The sequence below is a fragment of the Zeugodacus cucurbitae genome, chromosome 2 (assembly GCF_028554725.1).
Source record: "Zeugodacus cucurbitae isolate PBARC_wt_2022May chromosome 2, idZeuCucr1.2, whole genome shotgun sequence".
Taxonomy (NCBI): Eukaryota; Metazoa; Arthropoda; class Insecta; order Diptera; family Tephritidae; genus Zeugodacus; species Zeugodacus cucurbitae.
In genome coordinates this window covers 78,086,374-78,102,131 of record NC_071667.1, presented here as the reverse complement: position 1 = coordinate 78,102,131, position 15,758 = coordinate 78,086,374, and the positions used below count along the sequence as shown (strand labels likewise).

Below are 15,758 nucleotides of genomic sequence, written 5' to 3'. Positions count from 1 at the left end.
ACATTGTGAGTTCTCCGATGTTCACTTTGCGCTATGATTGGGTTCTCAACACAGATGACTTCAACATTTTATTGAGGTCGGTGAGGTGCAAAACATTGTAGATATTATATTTTCACTTCTAAGTGCAAATCGTGTTTTAGAGTTTGAAAGGGGGGATTTGGCAACCCTATCATATAGCCAAAGTGTGATGATACAAAAAAATTGATTATTATATTTTAATGTAATGACCTTGTGTTTTATGAAGAGCTTTCCATAAATCAAGGGAGAAATCTCTATAATCTTTTTTGATTCAAGCTACGGTCCAAGCATTATTAAATGCATGCTCAATGAAACTATTTTATATGTTACCTTCACTAGGAATCATTGAAACCATTGCTGTACGAATACGGAATTGTTCTTGAATCATTTTCGATAAATCATTTTTTTGAAAAAGATGTAGAATATGACGATAGTCTCCTCAAGAAGTGTGAAGAAATGATAAAAACTGAACTGAAGTAGCTTCAAAAGACATAAATAGACAAGATATATTGTTTCGAAGACAAATTTTGGTGAACTGATGAGTCGATAATAAACCTAGTAGAGGTTGCCTAAGCTAGGCTTAACCGAACAGTAACCCATTCACTTACTTTATTTACATTTGCAATGTATTTATTTTCTTTTCCAAATCCAAAAGCCAAATTTCTATCCGAATATTTTGTACAGTTATTAATTTAAATACAAATAAGAAACAAAAAAAGCGCAGCTTCATTAGCTGCCTTGACAGCAATAAATTCTAGTTTCGCTTACCAAAAATAAATTAACGTCAGCAATTTTTCGACGCAAAAATTATTATTTTTTGCTTTTGTAAGAGAAACCTACAGTTTGCTACATTTTTATTTATAAATCTGAGTATATTTGTTTATTTTTTGAGGGTAACATTTTCCCCTCAGCTTATCATTGGCCTACTTTTGTGTCGAAATTAACCCACAAATCTGTAAATGGCAACATTTCGACGGCGCATCGGCCACAATGGCCCAAAACTAAAACCAAAAAAAACCGAAATAAATAAATATAACGGTAATAAACTTGCAAAAACCAGAATTATGGTGTGTGCTACATTTCTAAGCTTTAATTTACAGTTGCAGTGTCAGCAATAAAAAACGCGCAAAAATCCCAGTCAACGAAGGATAAAAAATAGCAAAAAAGTGCAGAGGGATAAAAAATACAACAACAACATCGCAAGCATACATAAAAATAATTGAAAAAGTGTTGTGAAAAACAAAAAAAAAACAAAAACAACATAACAACAAATTGGCAACATTTGAAACTGACGCAACGAGCTTTGAGGGAAGGTGCAATGCCGCTGCTGCTCATGTTGTTGTTTATGTACTTTTTGTTGTTGACATGCTCGTCGCTCTTTTATTTATGATTGTCGCTCACATGTGATTCTGTATTATTTGTGTTGTTGTTGTTGTCGTTATTGTCGTTGTCACCGTCCGTGAATACGCTTTTGATGTTGTTGTTGTGTACAATGTTGCAGCTACTAGCACTTGCTGCTGTTGTTGTTGTTAGACTGTTTCGGTGATTCCGGTTTTATGAAGTAATAACTTAACTGCAGCGCTGCCCAGAGCGACCAGTGAAAGAGCAATCACAGCAGTATAACGGTAAAAAAAGTAAAAAAAAAGTTCAACAACCACAAGTGAGGGGTGTTTAATTTCGAGTGGAACCGATTATAAATTCAGAAATGTCTAGATAACAAAAAAGAGCTGGATCTTTAACAGATCCAAAAGGTGAGACTTTATTAGGTAATGTTGTTCGGGTTCGGGATCCTAGTGCTCAAGGTCTGTCTCCTGAACAGCATTTCTCCAAAAATGTAACGAATACATGCAACAACAACAATAAAAAGACTGAGCAGGGGACAAACTGACATTCTTCCTACCTTTCTCTAGATAACTCAGATCCGGGCAACAGTGACCGGGTGTAAAAACAATAACAACAAACACAACTTTCAACGTGCAACGTGCAACGAGAACAACGAAAGTGAAACTGCAAGTGTGTGTGTGCAAAATTTGTAGCCATAACACACAGGGACTGCCATAAATATATCTATGTATGTGTGTGCATGTTGCATGCAACACCGAAATGGCAAACAATGAGTTATGAGCGAATTGTAAACTGGCAACGGCCAGCGAGTAACTTGCAACACAATTAAATATACATACAAACGTACATATATGATTTTACATATACATATGTACATAAGTAAGTGTGTATGTGCGTGTGGCAGCGCAATTTTAATTTCGACTGCAGTTATTCAGCAACAGCGCATCGTCACGCTTCGTTTGCCAACGCCACTCCCATTGCTGCAACACTCCAAAGTCCACTTGCAACGAGCGTCGTTTGCTTGCTGCATGCAACACTTTATGAATTATTATTGCAACACAGTGCCGCACCACAATACATCCTATCTACAATGGACACACGCTCACACAACCACACACCGGCAAACATAAATCTGCGTACTCATATGCATATGAGTGTGTGTGTGTGTTGTTGTTGGCGCTGTAGTTGATATAGTAAGCGCTGCTGCCGCTGCTCGCTTGCTGGCCTAACTGTGCCACATTATGTCGCCGAAAGTTTCCGCCAACAGCTCCACAGCGTTGGTCAGGATTTGCCAAATGGCCACTGATATGGTGCACACACAGCGGTATCTCTCATAGGGCCAGCGAAGGGAAAGAGGTTGTGTGATTGCGTGTGTGTCTGTGTGTGGCGTAGAAGACAACCACGAGTTTATTCAATGAGAGGTTTCCTGTGTGGTTGTGCTGCGGTGATCACCAACGAAGCTTTACAATTTTATATATAAATATGTATGTATATATATATATTCCACATGTGTATACAAACACACAAATACCGTTATGCACATGCACTCACACTCATTTATGAGCAAAGCCGGAAATTTTTATTGTTGAAAAATTTGAGTTTGCAAAGTGTAAAATTATAATTTGAACGGAACTGGTTTTCGGAAATGCTCTGAAGAATTTTTCACTTGTACGAGTATGTGGCTTATAGTAGGGGTCCATGCGTGTGTGTGTGTGTTTGATTTAGTATGTTATTTATATGCATTTAGTTTCGGGATGAGAATATTTAAATTATTTTAAATAGTAAATTGTGGAGGGTAATTTGCATTAGAGATATGATTTATTATAGTCCAAACTGAGACTTGCTCTGGGCGTACTTGAAAGGTAGTATGTATATGTTGTTTGTTTTTTAGTGAAGGAGACAGGTGATGTTTCAAGAATGGCCATGTGATGTATGGAAGGGTCTTCTCTGTTAGGTGAAGCAAACGTAGTCCTAGTTTCGGCCGGGGTCTTATAATAGGTAGTGATATAGAAGGAATACTAATGCAGAGTAACTGATTTTTGGGAAATGTTGAAAAATTCGCAGGACATATTCAGATCATGTGCCGGTTTGTTTTGCTTTACGGAATATTTAGAAGTATTTGGACCAAAAAAGTTACCTCATAGTTTAACTTGGAGACTTAAAAGCAATATGTCAAGTTCGATGACGCCCCAATATTTAGTAGTATACCTTGTAGATGTTCCAAAGAATTGATTCCGGGTCGTACCATTATTAAATATTCTGCTATTAATTTATATCATTGCAAAATAAAGCAGGCATTAGAAAATTAGTTTACACCAAAGAACCAGGGGCGTCAATTATTCGGTGGAATTAAGGCTAAGCTTTGGGTTAAAGGTCAACATTATAACTTTTATTAAACACTACAACTCACTATTCGGTTTTACAGTCAATTTATCTTAATTGAAACCAGGTTTATACAAAGTTAAGATTTCCTTGAGCTTTATATAACTTTTGTGAAGCTGTTGTAGATAAAAGCTGGCAAGAAATTTTAGTGTAACTGTTTACATAAGATGAAAGATATTTCCTGTAATCTCCAGATAAAGAAATAAAAGCGTCCTCTAGATAACCTTACATATCACTAACCAACATATCACTTAAGATTTAATAATAGATGAGAAGGCGAGTTGAGCTTCAGTCTGAACTTTTCAAAGCTGGGTGAAAGCTTAGAATTCAAATATTCCAGTTATTCGTATTGATCTAATCAGTTTCTTTTAGTTACTACAAAATTTTTCTATAATATATATCAAAGCTAGTATTAGTATTTTTAGAGAATCGAAAATTTAAGGTTTTTTTATTTTTATCACAAGTGCTTGGTTTTAAATAGATAAAAAATTTATATTTTGACCAGAATACAAAAAAACAACGCACTGAGTGTCTCCCATGAGCTCCGATTACACTTGTACCACACAACCGCGGTCATTACGAAAAAGAAATTCTAATTTATTTCGTTGCAACATTGCATATTAGAGAGCATTACGCGTGGCGCTGTTGGTGAATTTTTAATTTTCTAATGGGACGCAGGAGCCCATAACACTTTGCATTTCAACTTAGACAGGAAGGAATTAAGTGCGACAACCGCGAGCTGAAAGAATTAATTGGAATGCATTTTAAATTTGCATTCTTTACTTGCAACACAAAAAAAACAGAAAAGAAAAAAAAAATGAAAAAACTAATACGGCAAATGTGAAATTGTGCCGGGCAGGATGACACTGCTGGCGGGGACAAGTGGCACACATCACGACAGCACGCAACGGACACACACATGTGTAACGGTAAATCAGCGGCGTGGCAACATAATTTCAAAATGCTAAATGGCATTTGTAGACATTTGACTTTGGCGGCTTTGGCTGGCGTTTGGAGGAAGCCACCAAAGAGTTTGCTCGTGCTCCCGCCTTCTATTGTATCAACAAATACTAACCACATGCGTTAAACAAAAGTGCAACAACAACACCGCTTTTAACTGAAAAACTAAAAGTTTCTTTCGCCCACATACACACACTCCAAGTGGCAACAATTCACTTCGCATGTGTGTTGCACACAAGCGTTGCACGCATGGCTGCAACTTGCCTTAGAACGGTAGCAGCGCAACGCTTGCATGCTAAACGCCGACAGCGGAGCGCAGTTTCCACTTAATGCAAAATTCCAGCCACATCCGGCGATGTCAACAACTTTGCTAACAATAATAAAAACCAACAACAACAACAAAATATAAATACATGTGTGGTGCAAAAACAATTGCAGCGTAGGAAGTTTGCGCGCAGGAAGCACGCTCTGCGCCGCTCGCTCGCATTGTGTGTGTATTCTAGATAAGTTTGCATTTTGCGCTTTTGCTTGAGTTTTTCATGCATTTCGCAAGCTGAGTTAGCATTTTAATTTATTTTTCTATTTTTGCTTTTTTTTTTGTTTTTAATTTATTTGAAAAATAAAATAAAATAAAATAGTTGCAAGTGAGTTTTATTTGCGCTGGCCGCGTTGCATGGCGTGTGGCTCAACTAAAGCGCGCTCTAAAACTTGTAACCGTTAAATCAACAAACAACAGCAACAAACATTTATTGTATAATAGCAAACGACAGACGACAGGACATCTTACGCTTGAAGTAACTTCATCACTTATTTATTTGTACTCATGTATATTTTTATTTTGGAAAATTTTTTTATTAAATATACATACATACACATATATACATAGTATATGACATTGACGTTGCTTCGAAGCATTGTGTTAGTGGTTCCAAATTTTACTTATTTAATTTAATCAACTAAAAAATCAGATCAATTGGCACCCCTCAAACATTTCCCTAACATATATTTACTGATACTTTTTAAAAGATAAAACCAGTCAATGATATTCAAAAAATTTATTTTCACTTTAATCACACTTTGATCTTAAGTATTAAATAATGTAATCGGTAGATAATAGTGAAAAAATAGAAAATTTTTAGTGGCTCCGCCCTCTAATAGTCTTCTTGTTTATATCTCGCAAACTACTAAAGCTATATAACTCAGACTTACTAGACACAATTCCCTTTAGTATTTTATCATACACCATAAAAATGGGAGGAATCGGATAATAAACACGCCTACTCCCCAAACAAAAATTTTTTGAAAACTAATGAAAATGCTAAGTGGGTGAACTCACTAATGAAAAACGCCAGAAAAACAAATTTTTACAAAAAGAAAAGAATATGGTACAGAAGAGTTGTATTCGGATCGGTATAAAAAACTTACTACAGAAACTCAGGAACTATTCGACAAATTTCGACCAAATTCAGTACATAATATTTCCTTCACATTTATTTTACATGCTTGTTTAACTTAAAAAAAAATAGAAAAATCGGTTAACTACCACGCCTACTTCCCATATAACAAAATTTCGAACTTCATCTGATTCGTTGACTTTACAATAAATTTGTAGATGAGGAAGCAATGAAGATAATTTTGTTCAAATACTATATTCGAGGTGTGACATCGCTCATCTAAAAATCTGACTATACATTTTCAAGGCCCCAGATACCGAACATGAATGCCTCAGTGCTAGTGGATAACTTGTAACCGAAAGTATTGGTAAACTTTTCAGATATTTTATAGAAAATTAAAGGAAGCGTGTGTAATATAATAATGTGTCTCCGTGCCAAAATGGGTAAAATCGGGCGATTACTTCCCCAAACTCCCATATACCTAATATTAGATACAAACTTCCGGTGGGCTCTATACTGTAAATATCGGTTAATCATATATGAGATATTTTAAGAAAATTAAGTGAGCATATACACATGATCTCGGTTATAATTTAGCTTCGTCTCAAGAATGAGTTAAATCGGTACCGGAATTATCCCGGCCTTCATTTAGTATTCTAGAAGACTTTATTCCGAAGATAGATAAAATTGTGTGTTACCTTAATAACCGATGCACCCGAACTTGTCAAATTGTATGTTATCCTAATAACATTAAATACATAAATTACAAGAGTATAAAATGTTCGGTTATACCCGAACTTAGCACCTCCTTACTTATTACGTTTCAATCTTCTAGTCTTTTTTATGGTAAATTAATGCGTACAAATTACGGTGCATCAACAACAGGTGTCCTCTACAAAGATATATTTCTTTTCAATTACCAGAAATAATGTCTGAACCTCACTCATACTGAAGATATAATTGAAACGTTATTTAGACAATCATTTCAGTACGCATGTCATTAATCATCAAAGTGTTGCCTACGATGCAATCAAATTTCAAGTTTGAGTGGCATGTTAAAGGAGGAGAATATCAGAAGCTAATCGAGATAATTGAATTTACATATGTTGAGTTCCTTGAATTGATTGCTACGAGTAAATATTCATATTTGTTGAAAGAATACCCAACTAGTCGTGTAAGAGCATTCGCAGTGTCCAGATGAAATACTTATAATCATGTTAGCTGTTAATCGAATTGTGCTAATTTTCAATTTTGTACTCATTACCGGTTATCCAACATTACACTGGAATTTGCAGCAGCAAATAAACGAGTTGGATCTAAGTGAAATTACAAATAAGATTAATTTAGAGCGAAGAATTGATACATTTCTTATTGTCAACGCCTATAACACTAGCCAGAGTTGCCTTGGCGATGAGGCCATCAAAGCATTAAGTACTAATAATACCGTTAAATTATTGCAGGCGCATAGCACGTGTGCGAGCTCCTACGAACGTTTAAATGATGAAATGCTTTTAATCCGCTGTCTACCGGATAGTTTTTCAGTCGAATTGTTGGATTCAATGGTCAACTGTCTCGGAAATAGACGTAATACACGTATACTTTTTATTTGGAATGAGGAGTACTCGAACGCATCGAGTCAGCAGCTCCTCAAACTAGAAAACTACCAACAACTTCTCTTTCAATATTGCGCTAAAATTCGTCTACTGAATGTGATCGCCATATATCGGGACTACTTGAAAGACGGGCACTTCTATACGTACAGCTATTTTCCGGAGTACCATCTTGAGCGTAAACCATTGCATGGGGATTACTATCCAAACCGTATAAGTGACTTGAAAGGTATCGCCATTCGAACTGTACCCGATCAGCTGGAACCCTGGAGTCTGGTCTGGCGCGATCATTACGGTGTTGTGAATGTCGGTGGGCTTTTATCTAGAATTGTGTGGGAATTCGTAACACGAAGTAATGGTACAATCAGTTACCCCGTGTCAGTGATGCCAGAAAAATCGCCAACCACGCAAGAGTTGAGGCTTTTGTTAGAAAATGATATTGTCGATATTATAATTGGTACAACGACGACTGAAGAAACCAAAATAGATGTAACAAGCGTTATTTCACCGGTAGATTGGATAATTATGCTACCGCTTCCCCCACAGATACCTGATAGTGAAATATTTTTGATGCTTCTCAATTCCGCATTGGGTTTGCTTCTGCTCATCTTGCTCTTTGCGTTTTCTTTTATACTCACTTTAGAGGCTTTAGTCTTGCGGCGCCGTACCACAGCCGAAAGTTTGCTCTTCTTTTTTTGGATAATGACTAATGTGGTGCTTCGAAGTGTTATAGGTCAACCCTCGTATACTCAAGTTCGTGTTTCGGCGAAATTAATAAAACGTTTCCTATATATGACGCTCTTCTTAAGCGGTATTTTCATGAGTACATTGATATCTGCAGCACTACAGTCATATCTGACTAGCCCGGTTCGATATCCCCGAATCAGCACTTTTGAAGAACTAATGAAGTCTGATTTTAATATCAAAATAAGCCAGGAGGGCTACAATTCTATCCATAGGTTTGTGAGTGAACGTTATCTGGAGAGAGTAAAGCAAATGTTTATTCCTTCGAAATCGATCGAGGAACTGCAACGGCAGCGCACTTTATTAGATACCCGTTACGGTTACACAATGTTCAGTAATCTATGGCCCGTCTTGGCGAGATATCAAACGAATTTGCCACAACCGCTGTTCTATGTGAACGACAAAATATATATAAGTAAAGGTATGCCGAGAGTTATACCTCTGCAGAAACACTCGATTTTCAAAGATGCTTTCGATATGTTGATAAATCGTCTGCATTGCTTCGGACTAATTGCCCTGTGGAAACGACAAGTGTATGCGGACATGATAGTGGCGAAGAAATTAAATTCCACGTACCCAAGGAGGGATGTGCGAACTGTAGAATTGGATTTAGAGGACTTTTACTGGTTGTTGTGGCTCTACGGTATTGGAATGGGCATAGCTACGCTAATATTTTGTGCCGAACTTTGGTATTCCAAAAAATCTACTGAAAAGAGGAACATTGTGCAGCAGATGTCGAGGCGAAGAGCGGTAAGAAGGCGCTCGAGAAGAGTGAATGCTGTTTAAAGAGGCTCATACGTATTCCAAATTCTTACCTTAAGTGAACGGAGTTATAACATTATGTCTAGCTTTTATTAATAAAACGAAATTTCATGTTTTAATCCGAAATACAAGAATTTGAAGATTTTAAGGGGTACTTTTATCTTTCTTAACTTTAACTTTTGACTGTGACTTTTCTTATCCCTAGTTTTAGAGTAATAAGTTGGAGTAGTATTTTTTTATATTTTATTACAATTATATTTCAATAAGATTTTACACCAAAAACAATTAGTGGAATCTTAGTACAATCTCAAAATCTATAAGTATCCCAAACTAGCCAAGCTGTAGTCTTTCACGCTGTTCGTTGGTTCTGCTCCTTATATTTTTCTGCTTCGCCAAAGTCTTCTTCTTCGCTCTTTTGTAATACCAAAGTTCAGCGAAGAACACCAAGATTGAAAGACTCACACCGACGCCATACATCCACCATAGCCAATAGAAGCTGGTTAAATTCAATTGTTCACTTCTCACGTCGTTCACTGCATTAGTAATGTTTAGCTTTTTCGATGCCACCATATCGTCGTACACCTGATCTGTCCATAACTTCAACAATCCCACGCTTTGTATGTCATGGATCATATTGTTTAGGTCTTCACGGTAAATCGAATTCGGCTGCATTGGTATCGCCATCGGTATGCTCTTACTTACATAAATACCTTCACTCACATAGAATAGCGGTTGCCGCAAATGAGATTGATACTTCATCATGACAGACCACATTGGGCTAAGTATGGTGAAAGCATACCGAGCATCGTGTATTGTACGCTGCCTTTGGATTTCTGCAAATGACGGTACGATTTCGAGTATTCGATCTAACACTTTAATATAATTTGGTGAAAAATATCCAGGAAGCAAATTGTATTCATATTGACTTATTTTGATTTTCATGTCCGTGCGGTAGAAGTCTTTAATATTGTTTAAGCGAGGATAACGTAGACTGCTCGTCAGATATGATTGAAGACTGGCAGATATAAATGTACTCATGAAAATCCCACTCAACAAGAGTATTATATATAGGAAGCGTTTTAAGAATCTTGCTGAAATATCTACACGGACGAACGACGGTTGACCTATTACGCCACGAAGCACTACATTGGTGAGTGTCCAAAGGAAGAAGACACAACTCTCAGTTGCTGTTCGGCGCTGCATAATCAAGTTCTCAAAGGTGAGTACGGAAGAAAAAACAAAGAGTAGTATAAGTAGAAATAGACCCAATATTGAATTGAGAAGGAACACAAGTATTTCGCTTTCGGGTATTCGTTCAGGCAGCGGTAGCATAACTGTCCAATCCACTAGCCGCACGGGTACACTTTCATCTATCGTGTCGTTACCATCTCCCGCAATCGTGATTGCACTTACCATATCAATCGTATCATTTTGTAAGAGAGCAGTCCATGTCTCTCGTTCTACAAAAACATCCGTTTCCAACGGTAGTGGATAGGTGAGCGTGGCATTATTTTGTTTAGCAAACTCTCGCAAAATTTTTGTCAAAAATCCACCGATTTGTATCTCACCATTACGATTGCGCCACACAATACTCCATGGCTCGAGCTGATCGGGCAGCGTACGTAAGGCTGCGCCTTTTAAGTCCCTTATACGATTGGGAAAGCAATCCTCGTCAAGTGTCTTACGTTGAAGATGGAACCGGGGAAAATAGCTGTATGTGTAAAAGTGTCCGTCTTTCAAGTAGTCCCGGTATATGCCGATTACATTTAGTAGGCGCATTTCGGCGCAATATTGAAAGACCAATTGTTGCTGTAGCTGCAACTGTAGACGTTTCTGACTCGATGCGCTGGTATACTCCTCATTCCAAATGAAAAGCATGCGAATATTTCGTCTATGCCGAATTCCGTTGATCATTGATTCAAAAAGCTTCGAAGAAAATCGCTCCGGTAGACAACGAATTAAAAGCAGCTCGCTGTTGGCGTATCCAGTAGATGATGGTCGTGGACTATCCACTTGCAATAGCTTAACGGTTGTGTTTGTGGTAAGTAGTTTAATATCTTCATCACAAAGGCAACTGTGCCGCGAGTTATTGCCGGCGTTCACAATAATAAATGTGTTGATTTCCCGCTCTAAATTAATTTTTTTCAAAATATGACTCAACTTAAAAATTTTGGAAGTGTTCCAACTATAAGCTGGATAACCCATTAGCGCTGGTAAACTGAGCAAGAGCAATATGTTGCCGTGGGTAAACATTTCCGCTTCGAAACACTCGCTGCGAGTGAACTTATGAAACTGATTCAGGTTGAGTGAGCATATAACACTGATTTTTATCCTTCGACGTGTTTTAATTTTCATTTCTAATAGATTACAGGAACTAATATAATAGCAAAGCTTTTATATGAAATTAATATGGTGAGTGATGTTATCTCATCGAACGTATCTTCGCATTGGAAGTAAGCGCTATTTGATTGATTGGAAGGGGTAACTAACTACGAAAGTGACGGTACAATGAAAGTGATTTATTGGATGAACCGGCGTTAATATTAATGGCCAGTGTGAGGCGTGGCTGGAAGTTATCGCCATCAAGAGAACAATTGAATATCATTTGCCATTCAAACAGCATATTACGTTCAGAAAATAATATTTCCATAAAACATAATTATACTAACACCTTCATATCAGCCGAATAATTATGTATATACAAATTACTTATAAATGCAGAAAAAAAGTTGAAGATCAGTGATGCAAAGTGTAGAGCCTACCAGTCCATAATATCGTAAATTTCTTGGACTGATAACATATTGTCTTTGCGTTGGGAGTTAGCGCTGTCTTCGATATACAAATAAAGGCAAGGTCCAAACTGCGTAAGGCTTAGTCAACAAGTACAATGCCCTACAGTGCTTTAATATTCAACTACATTATCTCAAATGTTTTAGAAACTAGAGAAAAGATATAGAATTATATATATTATTGAGATATATTGATGCCCGATGATTAACTGACTGAATTACGAGATGTTTGGTATCATGGGAGGGTTGGTATTCCAAATGGGCGAAATCGGATCACGCCACTCCTAAAAATGGCGGACTATTTGAAGACTCCAGATATCAAACATGAAATTTGTCTCTGCCAAAGATGTCAATATAAATTCGATTCCTTTTTTATTTCCAGAATAACTGGTCAAAGTTAAGCCAATTTTCGGGGCTAACCTTTTAAAAAATTCAGAATATACGTTTCAAAGCCGACTTTTCTCAGCATTATGGCGTTGGACATTACAGGATTGGTGTCAAAGATCCCGTGTTTAACATGCAGAAAACTCAGGTAAACTCAGAGATTATATTCTTTTTACTGCTTTATTAAGCCCAGCCACCGTTCTGGAGTCCAAGGCCGCTGCTAGAGTTCAAAATAAGGACTCAGTCATTTGATTTTTGCTGCTAGAGTTCAAAATAGGGACTCAGTCATTTGATTTTTGAGATCAGTGAGCGCCCACTACTTCAGATTAAGGGGCTATACCAATGTAACCTTTGAAAAATTAGGCGATTTTCGTGAATTATTTTAAAAGTAAGTACTCGATCGATTGTTTCGAAGTTTTTTGCACATAATAAGGTATATTTTCAGCTACATTCAATTTTTTTTTTTACAAAATAACGGAGTTTTATGCTATTTTCGGAGGTGCCAAAAAAAAGCTCTCCAACTGCTGACATGATTCCGGCCCAATGAGTTGCTGAAACATAAAAATCAAAAAGGGTATTAAAGTTAAATATATTTCCTATACAATGACCTACAAATTTTTAAAAATATCAAAAATTGACAAAATGGCATAGTTCTGAAAAAAAAAAATTGTTTTTTTATGTAAAAAAATGGTCTTATTTTAAATGCCAAATTGACAATTTTCAACCAATCAAAATGATCGTAGGTCAGGTGTAGTAAACATAGTCAAGAATACTCAGTTTAAATTTGAAGTCGATAGGTCAATGTATCGTTGAGTTATGATGCCAGCAATTTCGAGAAATGTCGTTTCGAGAAAAACGCTTTTTAAGTTTCGACTATAGCTGCTTACATCTGCGAGCGGTCACTCTTTAGAACGCTACCATTCAAAAACTACTCAACATTCGATCTTACTGCTTTTACAGGATATTTTTGAAAGTATAAACTATCGAATAAGCAAACTATAAAAAAATCGATTTTTTGAAAATGTCACACTGGTATAGCCCCTTAAATTCTTCTGTTTCTCTGTCTCTATTTATTCAAAAAATTATTCCGAGAATTAAAGGGTCAAGGATAAGGATAAATACAGGGTCACTTAACTTAATTAATTTCCAGCAACGTGTTATGAAATATTTAAATGATTGCGCTTCAAATTAATATCTGAGCAAAAGCTTTAATATTTATGTACCTATGAGTATCAAAGTCCAACTATTTGTCTCCAAATATGCACACTGATGTACAATATATTCATAATATTTTGACAAATATTGGTCGCATTTGCTTCCAGGCGACCATTGCCATTGGCCACATTTTCGGAATGACAAACAAAATTCAAACTTTCCGAACTTTCAGCGCTGAGTACATAATTTGGGCGCAAATTTAATGAAAATTTCGGCATTTGGAGTAATTGCGAGAGATATTTTGATTGGCGGCCGTGTTTATTGTCGCTTGAAATGGAATTTAAAATATGGACGGCACAGTCGGGCGCCATAATTGATGTGTCGACAATAATTCTGATTTATTATTTCATTGTTTCGAGAGCTTTACTAGCAAAAGTGCGGCAAATTTAATTATACTGAATGCCACAATAATGGCCGAGGCGCTCAGTGCATATTGCACAATATTTTTAACTCAAATATGGCTGCTTAAATGCGTGCATATTTTCTCATGTGTGTTTAAATATACTTGCATATATGATATGTACATATAGGGATGGAGGTATTCCTTTCGTTTGTCACTTAATTTCGTTTTAAATTTTAATTTGGCGCTAAATGCATGGCGCGGCGAGGAGAGGAAGTGCGAGGTGCTACAAGTGTTGGCAGTGAGTTATTCATTGCCGTTGCAAGTAGGAAGTATACACACACACGCACGCATATAAGTGTTAAGCTGCACTTACGTAAGTAAGCTCCTCCATAGTAGAGTACACACATCTGCTTACAGCTCGCAATTACACTCTATCAATCCTTTCGCCAACACACACACACGCGTATCTGCGCCTACTTGCGCTTAAGTGCTTCGCCTTCTGCTTCCTGCTTTTCGCTTAAGTTTCGCTCATTTTAAATTTATTTTATTTTTTATTCTTCTTTTATCGTGTTTTACACTTGTTTGCGTGTGTGTGTGTTTCGAAGTTGCGAACGACAGACTGTATACACTTGATGTCGCATGACAGACAGCGACAAACAACAGCAACAACAACAGCAAGCTGTTGATCTCAACAATCGTCACAGTGACGTTTAAGTGCAACAATTTTACTACAACATCCAGATACTAGTAGTTGTTGTGGCATGGTTGTTGTTAATGCTACGCCAGCCATAGCAGACACATAGACTTACAACAACAATAGCAAAGCCGACGTCGGCTAAATCAGTGAAAGCCGCTGTCAGCAGCAGCAGTTGACATCACTGTGGGTAGCAGTCTAGCTGTATACAGTGAATACTGGATAAAGTGAACTAAATTTTTTATGTAAAAAAAAAAGATATTTATTGATGCTTGGTTACACCGTATATTGTATTTTCATAAATTTGATGTTGAACTTCTTCTCATACGGAAGTCGAGCTTTCCGGAATCAAAAACAGTTATCTCTGGAAATCTATTTTATATTCCTAAAATTCTATAATTTATATAGTCTATAATATATTTTAATAAATCTATAAGCAGCTCTCTCTCAAACAAGAAGCTGAAGTATCATGACAGGTTTCAGTATTCTTTGAGAATCAAAACAGCATGCCGTTACTTGCTTAGGAGTTTCAAATACGTTGAAATTAATCAGTGAAGCCTTATATTTTCAATAAACTTTTGAGTTTCTTTCCGGCTCTGAACATGTTTTCACCAAATTAGTTTTAGATATTTCTTTCAGATTTTTATCACTGACCTTATTGAACTCCTTAAATAATAAAACAAAACTACTATTAAACCAATGTAAGTTCGAGAATTCTTTTTCATGATAATATATAATTAAGATACATATCCATTATAAGTATTGGCTAAAAACCTTTGAAACCGAAACCTAATTGTAAGAAAGCAGGACAAACCTCAGTCTTCAGTATGGACAATTTGTGGGCTCTGAAACAACTCGACACTTTAATGATCTCATTTATTTTCATGTTATTCATACTAGCTTGAGGATCCAAACATATATCCATAGACAACAGGAGTGCAGAACTGATCATTTCCATACGACAGATACTTAAATGTTAAGGTATCTTTCATGAAAACCCGTGAAGAAGCGCCGCATTTGAGGACAATTATTTTAAAATCATATTATTAATTATATTCTCTGTAGATATTTCCGGTTTAAATACTTACTTAAATTAAACCAAAATTAAGTTTCTACACT

The 15,758-nt window shown here is 36.5% G+C and overlaps 2 protein-coding genes across 4 annotated transcripts in view; both read right to left on the bottom strand.

Moving 5' to 3' along the window:
* Positions 1-15,758, bottom strand: part of LOC105213295 (uncharacterized) — a 266,273-nt gene that overhangs the window by 9,829 nt on the left and 240,686 nt on the right. The gene's annotated exons all lie outside the window — the stretch shown is intronic.
* LOC128919864 (uncharacterized) lies at positions 9,455-11,152 on the bottom strand. Its single transcript, XM_054225385.1, has one exon. It carries the CDS (start codon positions 11,126-11,128, stop codon positions 9,545-9,547), a length of 1,584 nt encoding a protein of 527 aa, XP_054081360.1. The 5' UTR covers positions 11,129-11,152; the 3' UTR covers positions 9,455-9,544.

What these genes read in the sequence shown, in the direction of transcription:
- LOC128919864 (XM_054225385.1), bottom strand. Translation starts at nt 11,128, where the DNA reads ATGATCAACGGAATTCGGCATAGACGAAATATTCGCATGCTTTTCATT.